Here is a 22,523-nt window from a genome sequence, read left to right on the forward strand (position 1 = left end):
TAAAACAAGAACTTGCATTTCGCGGTCGTGATGAGAGCCATAATTCTTCAAACATGGGTAATTTTAAAGAAATTTTTAATTTAGTAGTTAAACGCGATCAGGAAATCCAGGATCATGTTAAGAAATAGAAGGGGTGTTCACGGGTTTGTCAAAAACAATACAAAATGATTTAATAGATTGCCTTGCCGATTACGTAAAAAATGAAATTTCAACAGAAATTAATGAAAGTCAATTTTTTTCTATACTAGCGGACGATACTACTGATATAACCGAAAAATCACAGTGTACTTTAACAATCCGTTTTGTTAACAAATTTGGTCAGGTAACAGAAAGATTTTTAGGGTTTTTTGATGTTAGCGAGAATAGATCTGCAGACGCTCTATATAGTTTAATTTCAAACGTGCTTGAGCCATATGATTACAAAATAAATTAATTGCTCAATTTTACGATGGTGCAAGTGTAATGACTGGCTCTTTAAACGGATTACAATCAAAAATTAAAGTAGATGCTCCAAAAGCAATTTTTACACATTGTTGCGCTCATAGATTACATTTAGTATTGCAAGACGGCTCAAAATGTATTACAAATTGTAGGATATTTTTTGTCGCCTACCCGAAGTATATGTGTAGCCTACCCGCATACTGAGGTCACGAGCCGCCACTGATTCGGAGGCTGTTTCATAAACTTAAGCCTAAATGCGTGACTCTTCAAGATCATTCACGTACACTGTCCTAAGTCCATTTCCTGAGCTGCAGGCAGTGACATGTTGATTAACGGGGGGTTGGAGGGGGCGATGACTAATGAGACAGATAATAGGCGAAAAATAGCAAAGCGAGAGGGATAGATCTTACCTGTGCTGTGACATGGTCTACAGGTACAACGTAAAGAAAGACAGAATTAGTAACAGAATTAGTAAATAATATATTGTCACGGTTATGCTTAAAAGTGGTATGTTAAATCATCGCTCTTATATTTTTTAAACTTTTAATGTGTGGTAAACTGTTCCAGCGTGTAGGTACTTGGAGCAAGGCAATGCGAACAAAATCTGCCCGTTCCGCGCCCTAACAAATTTGGCGCTCTAGGCCAGTGCCTTGTTGGCCTAGTGGTAAATCCGGCCTTGCCTTGGACCGTTTTTGCGACCTTTTCCATATGACGAAATAATACTCGACGATAAAAATTTGTCTGCAACAGTGAGAACCATCCTTAAGCACCTAACATTAACACGCCATTCATATACGTTATAACGACGTTCGGAAACCATTCTGTATGTTTCGGCGCATGACACATACAAAGGCGCATACTCATTTCAGTTCTCCACGAGGAAAAAGTTTTCCTGTAGTTGACTGTATACCATATATTACAAAAAACGACTAAAATCCCACTTGCCACCATATAGTCAACATGTGAACAAGTCAATTTTGGGCACAAATTGACCTGAAGCATAATACATGGGATATTTTGTACATCCATGTTTAAGTTCACATATTTTATCTATGTTTCCATGACGGATCAATTTTAAAGCATAAAATCCTTTATTTTAACAAATATACCTTTTATAAAGGATTTTATGTTTTTGTAATGGTATACAGTCAACTACAGGAAAATTTTTTCCTCGGGGCAATTTTAAACGGTTTTACCCACCTATTTTTGCATTTTGGTGGTTAGCATGTTAGAATCACGTAAGCACTGATGATGATCGGTCAACCGATCGAAAACTACACTCCTGGCCAAAAAAATCGGGACACCTTAAAAATGGGTCATTCTTGATGTCTCGAATCTCCTAAACCTGTTGTCCGATTTTAGTGATTTTTTTAATATGTTATAGCCTTATTCTCTAAGAATATGGATGGAGTAATAGTGTTGATGAACAGGTAAATATCATTGTATACCGGGAGTAACAATAATACTGTGTTTTTTCCTGAAAGTTCGTAACACCCTGTGGAATATTCTAGCATTTAAAAAATATTGAAATTAACACTCAATTGTAGCCTTAGCCTTTCTTAACATTCTGCTTTTTGACTCATTCACTTATGTTGGATAATGAAAAAGTTAGGTATTTGACAACTAGCCATGTTCTTCATCAATACAGGGTGTTTCTAAATAAGTGCGACAAACTGTAAGGGTTAATTCTACATGAAAAAATAATGACAGTTTGCTTTATAAACATATGTCTGCAAATGCTTCGTTTCCGAGATAGGGGATGTTGAATTTTTTCTTACAAACTGACGATTTATTTATTGCTCTAAAACCGGTTGAGATATGCAAATGAAATTTGGTAGGTTTTAAGAGGTAGTTATTTCACATTTTTTGACATACAACTAAAAATTTTATATTCGCCATTGGCGTGCATACAGGTAATATAACCGGGTAATATGACCCGTATGCACGCCAAGGGTAAATATAAAATACATAATTGTATGTCAGAAAATGCGCAATAACTACCTCTTAAAACCCACCAAATTTCATTTGCATACCTCAACCGGTTTTAGAGCAATAAGTAAATCGTCAGTATTTAAGAAAAATGCAACATCCGGTATCTCGGAAACGAAGCATTTGCAGACATATGTTTATAAATCAAACGGTCATTATTTTTTCATGCAGATTACCCCTTAAAGTTTGTCGCACTTATTTAGAAACACCCTGTATTGATGAAGAACATGGCTAGTTGTTAAAGTACCTAACTTTTTCATTATCCAACATAAGTGAATGAGTCAAAAAGCAGCATATTAAGAAAGGCTAAGGCTACAATTGAGTTTTAATTTCAATATTTTTTAAATGCTAGAATATTCCATAGGGTCTTACGAACTTTCAGGAAAAAACACAGTATTATTGTTACACTCGGTATACAATGACATTTACCTGTTCAGCAACACTATTACTACATCCATATTCTTAGAGAATAAGGCTATAACGTATTAAAAAAAATGACTAAAATCGGACAACAGGTTTAGGAGATTCGAGACATCAAAAATGACCCGTTTTTAAGGTGTCCCAATTTCTTTGGCCAGGAGTGTAGTTCCGTGATGTAGCCCTTTTTATGGATTTTAACAAATATACCTTTTATAAAGAATTTCAGTCGTTTTCATTTCAGTTCTGTTTATATTGCCGCATACCGTAAAAAAGCAGCAGAATAGAATATATTAAACGAAACTCACCCTGTAATATTCGATATAAATTCATCTAAATATACATTGGCTTCTTCTAGGTAACCGGTATCCACAATAATTTGAATGATTTCTTTTAAGTTGACATGAGGACTGCGAAACGTGGAAGACAAACAACCGTTAAACGTTCTGGTCAGCAGCAAATTCATGGATTTTCTAATCATCTCGTCCACTTCAACTTGACTGAAAGGAAAAAATAGTTAAGATAAAGGAAAAGTCAAACAATAAAGGTTGCATGTAATGTTTCCCTTGTTGCCATATTCTAAATTTGAAAAAAAAAATATAGGGACTAATCCGATTTTTTGGCATGCCATGACTATTACAAGCATTTCATTGGCTAGAGTTAGTGACGAGTTTATATGACATTATTACATTTGGTGAGATATACCCATAGATATAATAAAAACAGACCAGGTAAGGTGTGGACCGTTCTGTGCATCGAGGAGTAACGCTAATATCAAGGTCGTCATTGGGCAATATTCACTTTGAGTGGTCTAGCTATCTTTGTCTGTCACATGCGCGGAATCGCTTGGTAAAAAGAGATAGATAGACCACTGATCGACTGCGCCCGATCGTTACGCTATTTTGCACAGTATGCCTGGTCTATTCTTATTATGTCTATGGATAGGCATAATATTCCAGGGTGACGTCATTTGACAGCGTCTGAGGGGCAAACATCATTTGTAAACAAGTACGTTTAGTGCAGAAAACCAGTGTTTAATTTAAGAATATCATTAAAATGCAAGCGTTTTGTTCAGTTGCAAAGTGTTCTAGTAGAGGTGAAAGAGATAAAGTGAGTTTTTTTACAATAACTGCCGCATTTAAAGATCGATGACATGTTTTAAATGCACTGTCAAAAGAACGACGAGAGTTGTGGCTCAAAGCTCTAAAAAGGGGCCCTTTGTCTTGTCCGAACGTTTCTTGAAGAATGCGAGAATATGTTCCAGAAATTTTATGAAAGGTAAGCACACAAAATTGTACTAAATAAACCTAAGAAAGATTATCTTTAAGAATACCGATTTTCTGATTATACTTGGTCTTTACATCACTCTGAGGGTGTCATAATATCCAATATTTGATATTTTTGCAGTTAAAACCACAAATTTTTATTAATAAAACTAGAAAAGGCAAAAAGAATACTGAAACACGTAACGAACAATGAAAACTTCAAAGAAATGTTTGCTTGTCTCTCAGCGATGCTGTCAAAGTCACGTGACCAGGAACGGTCAATTGGAAATGGTAACTGACGTCTGTCATAATATTGGAAGGTAAATATAATGTCAAAATATTCTTTTCAAATTATAATCGGGGAAGATGAAATACAGATAAAGAAATATCCAACAATTTGAATCAATATCAATAATAGAGAAAATAAAGTAACAGAATTTAGTGTGTAGACAGTTTCATGGCACAGCTTATATTTTAACTAACATCATATCTATAAACAAAAATCTTACATAAATTTCTATAGGATCACATGAGTTTGACATTTATAGTGCAGATCTTTGTTTCACACTCATAAAGATAAAGAGAAACAGTATAGCCGGTAGCTGCTGTATAAATATACGGTTTTTATTTGGCAACAGCGCTTTCCTGCTAAACTTGACAGTAGCGAAAAAACTAATATATGAGGAAAAATGTGTTCAATTTGTTTGCCGTCCAGCTTGTACCATTGGGTTATGAAGATATTAAATTTATGACATGCACTCCTAATGGTTTGAATTGGATCATAGTGGTTTAACCACGCATTGCCAAAATTGCTAAAAAGTAAAAAATTCTGATGTCCTGCAGGTTTTAACCTCACCTTAAATTAAGATCTTCAGAAAATTTAACGCAAGCATAAATGAATTCTTTGACTTCTCTGTAAATTTTCGGTACCATGCTGGAAAAGGGAAAGCTATAAGGATAGTCCATGTCGTCTGGTAGGTCACCTTCCCAAGGAAAAGACAATAACAGTTCGTTTAGTTCTTCTGGATTTTCAACCTACAATAATAATTCCAAAAACAAATAAATATTTCCAAAAAGTATTATATTCTTGATACTTATGATACCAGAAAATAGTGAGGCGTTCAATTACCTGTACAGGTTGAAAATCTTCCTCAGCTAAAATCTTTCTAAACACCTGCACCCATCTTTGCATCAAAACTTCCGTGTAATGATCTCTCAGCTCTCTTACTAACTCCCACAGCGGCTTTACTGAGTATCCGTAGTTTCTTAATGTTGTACAGAACAACATAATCAAGTCTTTTATTCTTAATATTAATGTAGCGTCCGTGCAATACGCCTAAAATCATAAACGAAGTGAGAATATACTAAACAATGTATATTTTTGAAGCTTTATTTGAGGGAACTGTTACTTTCTAAATTAAAAAATCAATATTTGTTTTATTACGTAAAAACATCCCTTATAGACGGAGAGGCAGCGCTGAAAAATCTATTTGAATTTACTAAAGCTAGATTTCTCACAGTGGATTACTGTGAGTGTGTAGAGAAAAATACTGCGGTCGGTCAAGCGAAACGTAGAACAGGGGTTACTGAGAGGGTATCAAAGTTTCTTTCCTACGAAGGTAATTATTTCCATTTACTAAGGCTGAAAATTAGTACACACATTCTAAATTAAATATAAATAAAAGTTATTATAGTCGGTCAGCTGTATGACGGGACAGAGCCGGTCGGTCGGCCCCAATAGTCGATTGAGGAAATGAAGCATTTTGGCTCGCAATTTTTTCGTCCAGCATGGATTTACTTGAAATTTTCACAGAAGGTAGGGAATAGTCCAAGGATCATTTTCTATATCATGCCGCTATCATACGCTAAAACCTTGGTGGTGGTTGCCACCCCATCTCGGGGGTGAGAATTTTTTATTACATTTTAACCATGTAATTCGATGGAAAATTCATTCTGCATACGCGAATATTTTTGGTGGAATTTTTTCCCTGAAAAAAATGTTTTTGACAAAAATACTGGTATTATTTTAAAGCATTTAGAGAAAGAAATTTGACTGTTAATAATAGATAATAGTAATAATAAATTGTCTTACTTTGATGTACATGCGAACAATTTGTGTCCAGTAAAATATGTCACGTAATATTTAAAGAAATATGGTCCATTATATTAAGTCATAACAAAAATCCACATAAAAAATGAAGATATTGAACAAGTGGACAAATTGAAATACTTTTCGAGTCAGGATTACGCAAGATCTAATGGTGTTGCACAGAATGGGAAGAGACAGAGAATATACAGACAGAGAGACATAAATATGGTCGAAGTCAAACAATAAGGCTCGCACGCAATTTTCCTCTTGTTGCCATATTCTAAAATTGAAAAAATATATAGAGAATCATCAGATTTTCTTTACATGCCATAACTATTACAGCGAGCAACAGGGAACTTGCATAAAATTTTAAATTCGAAAAAAAAATGGTATAAATCACAACAGAACATAATTTAGAACGTGTATCAAAGATAAAAAAGTTTTGTTTGTCTTTCGTTTGGCTCCTAAAGACGACTAAAAATTCAACTCATACCAGCCAGCCCAAAACGCGTCGTGACGTCACGGGGTTATATGTTTACATTCTACACCAATTGTATATATAATTTTAAATTAGACATTATAAACGTCGGTAGAAAATACAGTTATGTGACGTTACAAGTGTTTTTGATCGTTTGAACTATACATAGAAATGTATGTAAAACTTGTACTTTTACAAAATGGTTTTATTTTCAATAGTAAACCTTCTTTCCTTTCCTTCAAAAACTGTATCAAACTCCAATCTCAACAAAGTGGTATATATTATTACAATGACATACGATAAAAGTCATTAGAATATAAATATTTTTCCTTTATTCCCTGACGACGAGCTGGCCAAATACCCAAGTAGGTGGAGGCCAATAAACTGAAGAAGAAGAATATACGTAAATATAACCATAAACGGAACCATATAGTTAAACTCTGTGACGTCACGGGTCGTTTGAACTATTTTAAGATACAGAAGACTTTAAATTTGTACTTCAAAGTTATTATGAGTTTTTGAAGCGTGAAATTTTGGAAATCTCATCTGTATACAAAACTGAACATTATTATGTAATAAAAAAATGTGCAAGTTCCCTATTCATTGGATAGAAGTAGTGACGAGTATATATGACAAGACATCATTATTATATTTGGTGAGATGGTAAATGGTAACTAAATTGGAGGTTAAATATAATGTCAAATTATTGTTGTCAAATTATATTTGTCGAATTTATTTAGTTTATATTTTAACCACAGGTTATTTGTTAACCAATTTCACTTTCCCTTCCCTATCCTTGATTGGTCGTTTAGGTTCGTAATATTCTTATATGGTAGGTTTAATAATAAGGCGTTAACCCCTTCGTGTCGGATCGTCATTCGACAAGTCGGCACCTATATACGGATTCAAGCGCATGCCGGGCGGCTTCGCGCGGTCGGTTAAAATACAGTATCACAGTACAACTAATTAAAGTTAATGGAATAATAACACTAATTTTAGAAATAAAACTATTTTTTGTATTATTCTACATAGTATGTGAATTAAATTAAATTTTATCCATAAAATACTATTTTAAACAAAAATTATTAAAAAAGATAATAAATAAGATAATTCGGATGGAATTCCCCTTTTATTACATTATTTTGTGCTTGATATCGCCCCAGTCTCCTAATCTGAGAAATTCCATCCGAATTATCTTGCAAGGGATAGTAAGGTAAGTTGTAAACAGCAGCACAGTAACTTCACCTCCCACACAATCCCATCAGTCAAACATCCAAACAACCTTATCACTTAATCACCAATCAAATTAACTAAATCTAATCTCCTGTACATCACCCACTTTTGGGCGTGGTTTCCCCACTTTTAGATTTGAATAAGGTAATTCGGACGGAACAAAAATACCTGAAATATGATTCAGATGGTGGCCCGCCGTATATGGCGAACGAAAACTCATGATGCACCCGTGTGCATCACCGTACTGAGTGGACAGTCAAGCATGATGCACACGGGTGCATCACCGTACCAAAGGGGTTAAATTTAGGAAATGTTGCTGGCCAAATGGGCACAGCTCTCAAAGGCTATAAAAGAAAAAGAAAAAAATAAACAAACAAAAATATTACATAACTTTCTATAGGACAACATGACTTATATTACAGATAGTTCTTTTTGTTTCACACTCTTGAAGACAAAGAGAAACAGTGTAGCCGGTAGTTACTGTGGTAAATACATATATGTTTTTATTTGGCAACAGCGCTTTCCTGCTAAACTTGACGGTAACGAAAAAAACTAACATGTGAGAAAAAATTTGTTGAATTTGTTTGCCCCTAAGTCTGTACCATTGGGTTGTGATGTCATTAAATCTATGACGTGCATACCTAATTGTTTGACTTTTAGTTTATACAGTTTTTTCTTTAAAATATTTAAAAATTGTCTTTTTTCCAATTTAGAAAGTAAAGAGTCCCCTTAAAAAGTAAAACAAAAGAGTAAATGAAATAGTAGTAAAAAAAGAGTAAATAAAATTCTTACTAATGAAACAGTATATAGAGGTTCCACAGTAAAATCACTCTTCTGTCGGCGCTTTGATCTCAGGAAGTAATACCGGCAGTACGCAATTGGTAATTCACCAGTGGTGGATGCGGGTTTTCCCTGTTAAAAGCCGTACGTTTCTATGCGCATAGCAATGCGAGAGTGGGGCAAAAGCGACTGCCAACATTGCGCGGTCGCCATGCGCGACTACAGATTTTACTTAAAATTTTTCGGAGAGTGGTTCTACTGTCCCTCTTTATACTGTGCTAATGATAACAACAAATGAGATTAAAAACACTATCGCAATATGAATATATTTACCGAATTAGTTTGCAAAGCAGTAACAATCTTCGACAATGCCATCGCCCACATCTCATCTAAAAATGCTCTTGTTATCAAACCTCTTCCAGTATTTAACACGTGATCTTCTAGTATGAAAAAACCAAGTACTGCGTGTATGTAGGCTCGATAACTTTCTTCTGATTCGTGCTAAACAAATAAGAACATAGACAATTAGTGTAAAATTAAAAAACAAACAATATTTACCATATTTGTAGGAGGTTGCAGAACAAGTCTGACTTGTTTTGTTCGTTCGGCTCTGTAGTAAGTTTCAAAAGTTGATGATCTGCCAAGGACATGAGCTATGTGTAATCCCCTGTATATTGGAGAGAAATCTATGAGCTCTTGAGCACTACGATCTTCATCAGAAAACTGACCTGCAAAAAGTAAAAATTTACAATATGGATGGACACAAGGATGTGTATCATGGGCCTCAGGAAACATATAAGATTGATATAAACAGTTAATATACAGTATGATGCAAATGAAAGGAATAAATTCGTTATTTCGTACGCCGGCGTTTAAGAAAAAGTCCTAAAAAAGGTCGATTTTTATTTTTAAATTACTATTGTTTGTCACATATATCATACTAATGACCTCGGCTGATGGCCGATACCGAACAGGTATCACATCTGTAATACCAGTTCTTTGTCTGAGATCTTCATTGCTTATTTTATCCCGTAGGGTTACCCCCAGTCATATTTTTAGGCTGCCCAAGCAAGTGTTTAATCTTCTTTTTATTTCGCATGTTTGGTTATCTCATGCTGTAATACTAACAAAACGTTATAAAAGCCAGGCAATCTTCTTAAGGTGCCTTCTCCATTACTAAATATTGGCTATAACTACAGCAATGGACATACAAAATACATGAAGTGTATAATAAAAAAAGACCGCGTCTCACGCTGTCTTGGACTTCACGAGGTAAAGACGTCAAGTGGGAATCTGGTTCCCTAAGACCCAGGTCCCTAAGATGGCGATGATCCATCTTGGCGTGATGAAGTAACCGATTATTTTTTTTAATGAGAATAGGGGTTGTGTGATAGCTCATTTAAAAGGTTATTCAATTCTCTATTAAGCAATATAAATGAATCGGTCGTTTGAGAAACCGGACATGTCCACAAAAGCAAAGCTGTGGAAAAATACAAGAAACATCTCGGGGTTGCCGGATTTCTCTTGATTCAGAACAATTTCGCAACTCTCTAGGTTCATTTAAAATGTTAAACAGGGTTGGATTTCTCCTGAAACATGTGACTCTCTATTAAAGGTTAGTAGCCGGATTGCGAAATAACGAATTTATTCCTTTCATTTGCACCATACTGTATATGTTTGTTTACGTTTTGTATAAAGGTCTTATATAGTGACTAGAATTGGTGATTGTGCAATAATTTTGAGGAAAATATTAGTAAATGTTTAACGCAGCAAGCTATACTTGTTTATTAACTTGGTAATGACTAGGCATTCTAATTTGTTACCTGTTGAATATAGAAATATAACCTAGAAAAATGTAGAAGAAAATATGTAAAAAAAGACTCAACATCTCACCTGGTGGTTGTGGCGCAATTCTTTTCTTTTTCCTTCCCACCACTGTAGGATCACTGGCCAATTGTTCACTGGTCTAAAAATTAAGATAATCGTTATATTTTGTCAGAAACTTTGAAAAATAAATATGAACTCACATGCTTCATTGCAACTTCTCCCACTTTTGGTGAGAATTTTCTTATGTTTTCCAAAAAATCTTTCAAGTCTGACATGGAAGCGGCTTCGATTTTTTCTCTGTACCTATCAGAAATATTTTTAAGTGAAATAAGTTTAAAGTAAGTCATCAATCGAAGTAGCACAAAAAACGACAATAAATATCGTTCCCATACAAAATTTTTTGACAAACAGATGGGATTGACAAACAGATGGGATACTTTCTTTGGTGACAACCTCCCGAGATTTTCAAAAATTATAAACCATACAGGATGCCGAGGAAATTAAGATGAGAGAATTTTAAATAATTCACAACCCATCTGTCCAGCGTGGTAAAAGTTCCAACAAGAAAGATTCCTTAGTACTCAACAAAAGAGTAAATGAATTAAAATGTATAAACATTTTCAATTTCTTTGCAACACGAAAATGCAGCAGCTACACAATACAGAGGTTAACCAGAGTATTAGGTTAACTAGACTAAACTGCAGGTTAACCAGAGTATCATGCAGCTGCTGCATTTTCGTGTTGCAAAGAAATTGAAAATGTTTATACATTGAAATAAGTTTCATTGTGAACCATGAATTGAAATTTACTATTTTATTTGGGAAATAAGCCACAATTAAGTTGGAAATTAAATTGAATGACGTTTCTACTTTCACTTTGGAAATCGTTATCGAAATACAATATGAGGATAAAATTACATATCTAATATTTTATACCACATTAACGAAGGATCCAACGAAAATTTTGGAAAACAAGATATATAGAACTTTAATTAAGTTTAAAAATGATTTAACATATATTATCAAAGAAAATTAATTACACTTCATTACAGTAAGACACCCCATTTTATGGACTTTTATGGCCAATTTGTAGTGCAATGAATTTTCCATTTGCAAATAATAGTGATATATTTATAAAAAATACACAACATTTTTTAAATAATCTATTAAATGTTGAATTTAATACAAATAATTATTTTAGTAAATTTTGACATAAACAGTTTATTTACAAATATGACATTAGATAAGACTAATTTTTCAATAAATAAATAAATAAATAAATAAATAAACTAATAAATCGTTTTGTATTTCGATAACGATTTCTGAAGTGTAAATCGAAACGTCAATAAATTTAATTTCCAACTTAAATTGTGGCTTATTTCCCAAATAAAATAGCAAATTGTATAAGATGCCACAAAGAAATAGCTTCAAAACAATATGAATTGAAATATATACTTTTTAAACAAACTGAAGGTTATTATTGAAGTAAACAAAAGATAGCCAGTTAATAGATATGATCGAAACAGATAATAGGTGTAGTTATATTAATTACTGTTAATAACAAAGTTATCTACTAAACATAGTTCCTTAAATTCACACACAAACTAATGTTTGAAAATGCATATTATTTTTTTTATATATATAATTGGCTTCGGCATGAACCAATTAGCCAGACTTATTTTTTATTTATGAAATATAAAGGGAGCATTTTTTGATCCAATATAAATAAATTGATTTTTCAAATTCTCACACCCTACGATAAATGTTATTGTGTTAGTAAAATGTGTGTGTGTTTCTGTTTAGTGCATTTTTTTATATGATTATTTTTTTTAATTATATTTTTGTTTTTTTTAATGCTTTATTTATGTAGTCTTTTGTTATTTAGTTTTATTTCCTTTTTTTTCATTGTTTTTTTTTTGTTTTTTTTTTATTTGTTTATCATTATTTTACTTTTTTTTTAACTTTTTTTTAATTATTTTTTTTATGTTAATTTTTTCGTGAACACACTTACAATAATATTTTGTATCGCAGAATTGCTTACAATGGTGTTAGTTTTTTACAATTTCATTTTGCAACGAATTAAATGATTATACAAACATTGATATAAGTTAATATTATTACTAAAAATTATACAATTTAGACTGGTTGGCAAACAGAATTTGAGATTTACCATTTCTTCGAAAAATGATTCAATGCTCTTCTTATTTCTTGAACATTCTAGGATTACATGGTTCATATCACCAACTTCTCCGCATGGACAATATGGGTTTTCATCCAGTCCTATTTTATATTTGTACAAAGGAGTCATAGCATGATTGGATCTTATTCTGTTTATTGTAACAATGAAGTTTCGTTTGGTTAATTCATGAAACCAGCTTTTCAATGGTATGTTATTTTGGTGGCCGACATAGTTAAGCCCTGTGACTGATGAATTATATTCTTGCTGCCACAATTGTTTTAAATGTGAAGTAAACTTGGAGGTAAGATCTGTATATGGAACAATATTGGTGGTTAGATGGTAGCCTGTGTCAGTGGCTGATTTGGCTAGTGTATCCACTGCATCATTACCTTTTATTCCTGAGTGCCCTTTAATTCACACTACAGTTATTGTTTTCCTTTGTTTTGTTGCTTCAAAGTTCAGTTTTAACATTTCTGCCTCTATGTTAGTAAGCAGTAAGTTAGTATCAGTTAGTATCAGTTAGTTAGTTAGTAGCAGTAAGTTAGTATGCATATTATTTTGAATACATTTAAAAAGGCTCTTAGAGAGAATTAAAAACATAGCCACACTGTTTTTGTAATTAATCATCTGTTGATGATAAACTAATTGAACTCAGTGAAATTTAACTAACATTCTACCTAACTTATAGTTAACATCCAAAGGACTGTGAAAAGAGTGTTCCATAGAACAATGATACTGTTATTACCAGGGCCGTAACTACGATGTTAGGGGCCCCGGGGCAAAGGTGATCTGGGGGCCCCCTGCCGGGGGTCTGGGGCTTTACCCCCCAGCGGAAGGCGGGGTCCGGAAAAATGTTTGATATTTAACACCTTGAAAACGCATTTTAATGGATTTTATGACTGAAGTTTCTTGAACCTACATATTATATTGCTATTTTAGTTGACCAACACAAAAAAGTTTTGAAATCACTTTATTTTTTATTAGCTTTAAAAAATTTAAAAGAAAAACAACAAAATGAACAGATAGTAAAACAAAATGAGATAATATAATGAAACAATAAAAGGAAAATTTCTTGAAACTTCAAAACCGAATGGAAAAATATGAAGATATTTAGAGAAAAGACAGGAAGAGGAAAATCAGATTGCTGAGGAGATACAGAAAATTGAAAAGGTGGAAGAAAAATTCAAGAATGCGGTAAAATTCGATATGGAAAAAGTGGAAGAAAAATTGACGGAGATAGGAAAATGTCAAAAATGAGGAGACCGCCAGGAAGTAATTGTATACAGCTCTAATGAGAGCAGAATCCTATTTACGAGGATATTAGAAAACGATATCCGGTACCTTCAGCAGTGACACTCTCGAAGGCAAATACCGTCACTGCTGTTTTATTATGCTGTGGTACTGGTAGGGCTAATTCCAATGTGCTCATTCCATCTTATCCTTACCTTTCTTTTCAATATGTGGTACCATGTGGTTTCGTTCACGTACCAAGATGTGGTCTGGGTAAACTGGTTAAAGTTAAGACAAAGTAGCTGGGACCGGGGGGTCGCTATTCCGGTTGCATTTTAGTTTTTATTTCACCAAAATAACTAATTTCCTCAGTAACAATATACAATGCGTCCATAAAGTAGAGCATAAATTCATTATTTCGTAAACCGGCAACTTTAAGAAAAAATCCCGAAACAGGTCGATTTTTATTTTTAATTTCCGATTTTATGGCATATATATCATACTAGTGACGTCATCTATCTGGGCGTGATGACGTAATCGATGATTTTTTTAAAATGAGAATAGGGGTAATGTGATAGCTCAATTGAAAGGGTATTCAATTCTCTATTCAAGAATGTAAACATTAACATAATTATTTATACAGGGTGTTCAAAAAAACATTTATTTAATTAAAATAATTGAGACAAAACGAAGAATGTATGTAATTTATTTAATTCAAAATGCGTTTTACTACTATCAGAAAACAGAAAAAAAAATGTATTTGACAAATAAACATTGATTATCGCATAAACGAAATGTTCAAACTGGCAAGAAGCTGGTGGGTGGCAGCTTTAACATTGAATTTAAGCGAAAAACAATATGTATTTGTCAAATAAACATTTTTTCCTGTTTTCTGACAACATTAAAACGTATTTTAAATTAAATAAATTACATACATTCTTCGTTTTGTCTCAATTATTTTAATTAAAAAATGTTTTTTTGAACACTTTGTATAAATAATTATGTTAATGTTTATATTAGAGAATAGAGAATTGAATACCCTTTCAAATAAGCTATCACATGACCCCTATTCTCATTTAAAAAAGTCATCGATTACGTCATCACGCCCATATGGATGACGTCGCTAAAATGATAATATGCCAAAAAATCGGAAAATAAAAATTAAAATCGACCTCTTTCGGGATTTTTTCTTAAAATCGCCGGTTTACGAAATAATGAATTTATGCGTTACTTTATGGACGCACTGTATATCTTAACGAAAGGCAGCTTTTATTATATAAATATATTATGGGGGCCCTCTTCCAATGGCATTTTAGGTTTTATTACGCCGAAATAACTAATTTCTAAGTATTATTTAAATTTTTATGTTAAGGTCTTAGGAGCCACAGCTCAGCTCAGGCCTCAGGGGCCCCTTCTAAGGGTTCTGTTCCAATTGCATTTTAGTCGAAAATACTAATTTCTCCAGTGAAAAATTAAAATTTTATGTTCAGTTCTAGGGTGCCCCTGTAAGGTCTTTTTAAAATTGTGTCATTTGAAAATATTTCGTTGCGATTCACATTTAAAATACATATTTTTATTTTTCTCGTTAAACTCTATGCACGGTCAAAAAAGGGGCACCTGGTAGTTACGGCCCTGGTTATTACAAACAACTGATTATTAAGATCTCTAGATATAAATTCTGAATAAAAATACATTCAAAGTAACAAATCAATCTTTAAAATACAAAGATGCACATACTAACAGTATGAAATACATAGATTAAATACCAGAAGATATTATTTTAAAACTGAAGTATTTACTTACTTTGGAATATTTTCTTGCAACTGCTTAGAAAACCTGTAGTTTGCCACATGGGGTAAATGTAGATGTTCTAATTCCTCAAGAGTTTTTAAAGCAGGATAGTATCTAGAATTAAACAAAGCATTTTCCCCAAACTGCAATATTTCTCATAAAATATCTACTTGATCTACATAATATTGAACTTGCACATTTTTTTATTACATAATAATGTTCAGTTTTGTATAAAAATGAGATTTCTAAAATTTCACGCTTCAAAAACTCATAATAACTTAGAAGTACAAATTTAAAGTCTTCTGTATTTTAAAATAGTTCAAACGACCCGTGACGTCACATAGTTTAACTATATGGTTTCGTTTATGGTTATATTTAGGTATATTCTTCTACTTCTTCTTTAGTTTATTGGCCTCCACCTACTTGGGTATTTGGCCAGCTCGTCGTCGCGGAATAAAGGAAAAATATTTATCGCCGCCGCCTACGAAAAGTATAACTCCGAAAAATGCCGTTAAGAGTAGAACTTTCAATGAACGCCGCGAAAAATATTATTTTCGATTATATGATTGTGAAAATTATAATCCCTAATAAAGTGTTAGCGAAAAAATTTATTTTTTGAGGAGTATCGGCAAAAAATATCATTTCTGTTTGTGGGTCCACGAAAATTATAATTAGTAAAACGTTCTCAGAAATAATTCTTTTCGTCGGCAGAAACAGAAAGGGAAATAATTGTTTTCGTCGGCATCTATTATGAACTAAATCTTTTCATTATAAATATTTTGGGAGTTATAATCTTCGCGGACACGCAAATAAAAAAAATTGTAATCGCCAATACTTATCAAAGAGTTATTATTTTCACTGGAAATGTATTAAGTATCACATTAATCATATTTACCAGCGTTATGTTCTAAGGACATTTATCGTATGTCATTGTAATAATATATACCAGTTTTTTGAGATTGAAGTTTGATACAGTTATTGAAGGAAAGGAAAGACGGTTTACTATGGAAAATAAAACAATTTTGTAAAAGTACAAATTTTCTATGAATAGTTCAAACGATCAAAAATACTTGTAACGTCACATAACTGCATTTTCTACTGACATTTATAACGTCTAATTTAAAATTATATACAATTTTGTTTGCTTTGTTGGTGCTAAATGTAAACATATAACCCGATGACGTCACGACGCGTTTTGGGCTGGCTGGTATAATTTGAATTTTTAATCGTCTTTAGGGGCCAAACGAAAGACAAACAAAATTTTTTTATCTTTGATACATGTTTTAAATTAGGTTCTTTTGTGATTTATACCATTTTTTTTCGAATTTAAAATTTTATGCAAGTTCCCTATTTGTTCCCTACCATCTACAATTTGTTTATCAAAATTATAAACACTAGTTTACTATATTCTTCATTCATTAACAGGTTGACTGCCACATACTCCGATCGGAGTGTACCGCCCTCCTTAGCTGATGCCGGCTACTCCGATCGGACTACCAATCTCATAATCAAAGTAAGACTCACCGAGTAGTAGGCGTTACCGATGGAGGCTGACACACTGCGTCGACAGTCAACCTGTTAAGCGTTAAAATCCCTAGGGATTATAGCAAATGCCATCATTCAAAACCCTATTCTTGGGGGAGGTGGATTATTGCTCTGTCATTTATAGCTTACTGTGTGTCTTTGCTGCTGTTGTGACTCTTTTCCATTTCTTCCTGTCCTTGCACTGAACTTTCCAGTCTTTCACATTCATTGCTCTTATGTCTTCTTCTACATTATCCAGCCATCTTCTTCTAGGCCTTCCTCTACACCTGGGCCATCATAGTGCCATAGTGAGTTCTAGTTAGTTATCCTTCTCAGCATATCTGATGTGGGTATCTCTGTATATGTCCTATCCATTCTAAGCAAAGATATTTTATGTTTCTGACTAAGATTCTCCCTTTAACCTTCGGATGATCAAGGGGGGTAAATTTGGACCCCAGCGTATGTTTTTCTTTAATAAATTCAAAAGTATTTTCAATTTTTAACTCATTATTTTTTTATTTGACTTTAATATCATTCTAGATATCCTCATATTTTAAAACAAAAAAATTCCCTATATTTTACGAATAAAAAATATATTCTGAAGTTGATGTTTAGTAAAATACCGTCTATTATGTGGAATTCCAAGTAGTTTTACACTGCGTTATCAAAATCTATTTTTAGACTGTGGTGCCCGTTATGTACGAATCATGACATTCCTGTCTGCTACAGTTAGTCATTATTATTATTTCCTGGCGTATATTATTATAGTTTCTTACTATTTCGTGTACATATAAGATATGGCCCGCAAATATCTTACTGAGGCTGAGTTACAGGAAATTGTTCTGCTAGTGATTTTTATGATGATATAGAAGACGAAATAGTATCAGAAAACGAGGATGTATTGTTAGATGTATTGTTAGCTGAAAACATTCATTCCAGGTCATTTTTGGCCTGGGGTCATTTTTTACCCCCGTTGGTCATCCGTGTAACAAAAAAAGGTTGGTCATCAGAAGGTTAATCATTCTTCAATTTCGCCATTTGTTTACATTTTTCTTTCTCCCTATCTTGTTACTTTGGGGTCCAGTATCGTTCTCATTATTTTTCTTTCAAATTTTAGAAGGCTGTCTTCCTCTTTCTTGTTAAGGGGTAGGCGCAAAATCTTGGTCCAATGCTATTTAAATGCATTAATTTTTTTCGAATCCTGAGAAAGCTAATAAGTACCTACTTTTTAAAAATTTAAATGCAGAATGAAAGATTACATTATTACAGAGGGCCGTAAGTCCCTGAAAGCTTCTATAATGTTTATCTTAATAAGTTACAGGGATGAAAAAAAAGAGAAAATTTAGTGTGATTTTTAATTTCAAATATTTCATTCAAAAGAAACTTTTTGTTTATTCTAAGGGACTTTCGGCCCTCGTTAATAATATAATCTTTCATTCTACATTTAAATTTTGCAAAAATATTTATGAGTTCTTATAAGATTTTGTGCCTACCCATTAATTTTTCTTGTTTCCATCCAAAATGTAACAACAGATTTTATTAAGGTCATATAGATTCATCTTTGTTCTCTTACTTAGTCTTGAATTTCAGCAAATTTCTATTCATTCCATATTTTTTGTCTTTAAGAATTCTTTCCTCTGTTCTATATTTTTTGGTTTTCCCTATTGTTACTCCCAAGTAGTTAAATGTGGGTACAGTTTAAAATTTATGGGTCTGTGTTATTAGATATTTCTGAGCTGTGTTGTCCTTCCCTATAGTCATGTATTTTGATTTGTGCTGGTTTATCTCTAGCCCTATTTATTCTCTTTGCTTCTTTATCTAATGTTTCAATTTATCTTATAAGTGGCATCTTCTTATTCTTACCATATTTTGCTGATCTGTTTATCTTCAAGTATGGTTTCTCCTTTTTGGTTTTTTAGTTATTTTGTTTTAATGCTGGGCATATTCTTTGTTGCTCTGACTTTTATTAAATTGTTTTATTTTATGATTTTTTCCATCTTCTTCCCTGTTTTGTTCTAACGGATTATTGATCATGGTCATTCTGGCAGAGTTTTTTAGTGTTCTCTCTGTTCCCTTGATTGTAAGTACTAGTCTTTACTTCTTTTTGTTATTTTTTTTTTCTATTCCTTCACTTGTTTAATATATTTGGGCATAGGTAAATTGAGTCCCGTATACCTGAATTAAGAAGGGTCAAAATATTTAGATGGTCGAATTGAGTCCCGGGCATCGTAATCCTTCTAATTACCTTTTAATAGCTTTTTAATTTGTAAGTATTTTATTGGTTCTGCATTTATGGTAATCAAATACAAAAAGTAATATGTACACCACAAAATATTTATTAGAGTGCGATGTATCTGTACATATACGATACGGTGTTAAGTTGATTGTCAAAATGAGTTATGTGATAATTGTTCTTAGTGAAAAAGGAAAACAACAATTGATTATGTTGAATGGCTTGGCTTCAAATATCGTTTTCACAAATCTTTCAAAAATGACGACAAGCGTTGGATTTGTTGTGCGCAGACGAAAGAAAAATGTAACTGTAAAGCATTTTTAAAACCCAAGGGGACAACTTAGTGACGGAAATTATGAATGACCACAATCATAGTGAATTAAACGAAGATGTACTCAATTGTCAAATGTTAAGTAACTTCTTGAAGCGAAAGACCGTAAAAGATATCAGTGAACGACCTATAAAAATGGGTGATATGAAAATTTTGCATGAGGAATTACGAAATGGCGATATTAGTACGTTGACTACCAAAGATGTGGAATTGGTCTGAAAAATATGTGTATAACGCCCGACGATCTCTTCTGCTTAAATTGCCAAAAAGTATGGAAGAAGCTCATGAACATTAAAACATTTTCAGTGAAAACCAACAAAAAACGAGGATTTTCTAATGGTAAACGACATAGAAAACCAAATTATTATGTTTTCCTACAACAACAATTTACAATTTTTAGCAGGTTTGGACACCATTTATATACTTATATGGAACTTTTGAATATTACATTACACATTTATTTGAAAACAAAAACATACATGTACATAGATTGGCATTTAAATACCTTACTTAGCATGTAAATGTATGTTATATTGTTTACTGTAAATATTTTAGGTATACATTTTTGTAATAAAATTATATGTTATAAAATAAATTATTGTTTTCTCATTCCTAGAAATCATTACGTACACTAAGCCCCAGGTAGACACGGGACTCAATTTACCCATCTTCGGGACTCAACTCGGCTATTGGAAAGACGGATTATAAATTCTGGGACTCAACTAGGTTATTCTGATATATTTTGCTTTTTAATTCTACCCCTTTATGATTTATGTTTATAGGTTAATTCATAAGTTTATATATATATATATATATATATATATATATATATATATATATATATATATATATATATATATATATATATACATATCTTAATTCAGTTGTTCAAATTTGTCTCTTATTTCCGTTTCTTTAATGCTTTTAGGTTCCATTTATTAGTTTGTTTTAGTTTGATGTCTTTTTTCCATCAGAGCATATGCCTTTTTATTGTTACCAAAAAGTGGTCTGTACGATGTTAAGACACTATTTTACAATATACAAACACCATAACATCATTCTAGATCTATTTAATGAATTATTATGTCATTAATACATATGTGGGCAATTACCTTTTTTCTGCAATCTGTTTCTGTAGTTTGGAATACGTTGTAAAAACTGGTAGACATAAATTAAGCTGTGCGATAACAACAGCTATATTACTTTGCACTTTCCTAGCTTGAAGCAAATCAGATCCAGACTTTGTAATACCTTCTGCTGCATCATGCACTTGTTTATCTAATGTAATAACTTGACTCTACAAAAATTTTCATCATTACTAGATTACTACTATTAATTTTTGTAGGAGAAGGTCTGGACTATTGCCAGACAAATGAAGAAGTAGTATATTAGTATCTGTTTACATAAACAAGGGATATATACAACAATGTACAAACTACAGGTCCATAAAACTACTTACGACACACCATGAAAATATGGGAAAGAGTAATTCATAGACGGATATGTGAAGAAACGGAAATATCCGATAATCAATTTAGTTTTATATAGGGCAAATCAACCACAGATGCAATTTTTATTATAAGGCATTTGATGGAAAAATACAGGAATGAAGAAACAAACGTTCATACAGTATTTATTGATCTTGAGAAAGTATATGATAGAGTTCCTCAAGAGATTTTGTGGTGAACACTAAATAAGAAAGGAGTCCCAAGTGAATAAGTAACGATTGTGAGAGATATGTATGAGGGAGTAACAACTAGTGTTAGGACAAGTGTGGGAGAGACTGATTTTCATGTGAAAGTAGGATTTCACCAAGGCTCGGTGCTTAGTCCTTATTTATTCTCATTAGTTTTAGATCAGATAACAGCAAAACTACTGGGTAACATTCCCTGGTGATTAATGTATGCTGATGATGTGGTGTTGGTGGGAAATAGTGAAGGCTACTTAGAACAAAAACTGTAACAGTGGAGGAAAGCTCTTGAGGAAAAACATTTAAAACTTAATAGGACAAAGACAGAGTATTTGGAATGTTGGTTTAAAGATGGAGTTAGGTACTACAAATAAAATGATATCTTTGGATGGCGAAATTATTGTGAAAAGTGAGAGTTTTAAATTCATAGTATGGGCATGGGTCTTACAGAGTAATGGGGATGCATGCAATATAATTAGGGTTGGATGGATGAAATGGAAGGAAACGAGTAGTGAGTTGTGTGACAGAAAAATTCCCATGAAGCCGAAGGGAAAATTCTATAAAACAGCCATAAGACCAGCTATGATGTACGGAACTAAATACTGGGCAGTTAAAAAGAACAAGGCAGGAATGTGGTAGGGATGAGAATGCTTAAATGAACGAGTGGAGTAATAAAAAAGGATAAAATTAGGAATGAGTATATTAGACGAAGTCTAGGGGTGGCACCAATAGATGCCAAAATGAGGGTGCATAGGTTAAAATGGTTTGGTCATGTTTAACGTCAAGATGTTGATCATCCAATACAAAGAATTGCTGAACTATGAGTTCCTGGAAAAAGCACAAGAGGAAGATCAAAGAAGATCTGGGGAGAGACGCTTAGGCAGGGCATGTCAGTAAAGTGGTTTGATATTGATATGACCCAATATAGAAACTTATGGAGAAATGCAATTAGGGAAGCCGACCCTGCATAGGGATAATGGCAATGAAATGATGATGACTATTACTTCTTGTAAAATAGATTACACTT

General features: G+C 32.8%; 1 protein-coding gene across 1 annotated transcript in view; it reads right to left on the minus strand.

Annotated features, from left to right (window-relative positions):
• LOC114328523 (exocyst complex component 6) overlaps positions 1 to 22,523 on the minus strand; it is a 39,004-nt gene that overhangs the window by 16,019 nt on the left and 462 nt on the right. Inside the window, exons 3-11 of the mRNA XM_028277388.2 lie at positions 20,919 to 21,103; positions 15,731 to 15,832; positions 10,720 to 10,822; positions 10,586 to 10,658; positions 9,251 to 9,420; positions 9,026 to 9,193; positions 5,242 to 5,448; positions 4,969 to 5,147; positions 3,156 to 3,347 (exon numbers count right to left, since the gene is read on the minus strand). Coding sequence (XP_028133189.1) covers positions 3,156 to 3,347; positions 4,969 to 5,147; positions 5,242 to 5,448; positions 9,026 to 9,193; positions 9,251 to 9,420; positions 10,586 to 10,658; positions 10,720 to 10,822; positions 15,731 to 15,832; positions 20,919 to 21,103 — 1,379 coding nt within the window. The remainder of the gene's footprint in view (positions 1 to 3,155; positions 3,348 to 4,968; positions 5,148 to 5,241; positions 5,449 to 9,025; positions 9,194 to 9,250; positions 9,421 to 10,585; positions 10,659 to 10,719; positions 10,823 to 15,730; positions 15,833 to 20,918; positions 21,104 to 22,523) is intronic.

The sequence above is a fragment of the Diabrotica virgifera genome, chromosome 2 (assembly GCF_917563875.1).
Source record: "Diabrotica virgifera virgifera chromosome 2, PGI_DIABVI_V3a".
NCBI lineage: Eukaryota > Metazoa > Arthropoda > Insecta > Coleoptera > Chrysomelidae > Diabrotica > Diabrotica virgifera.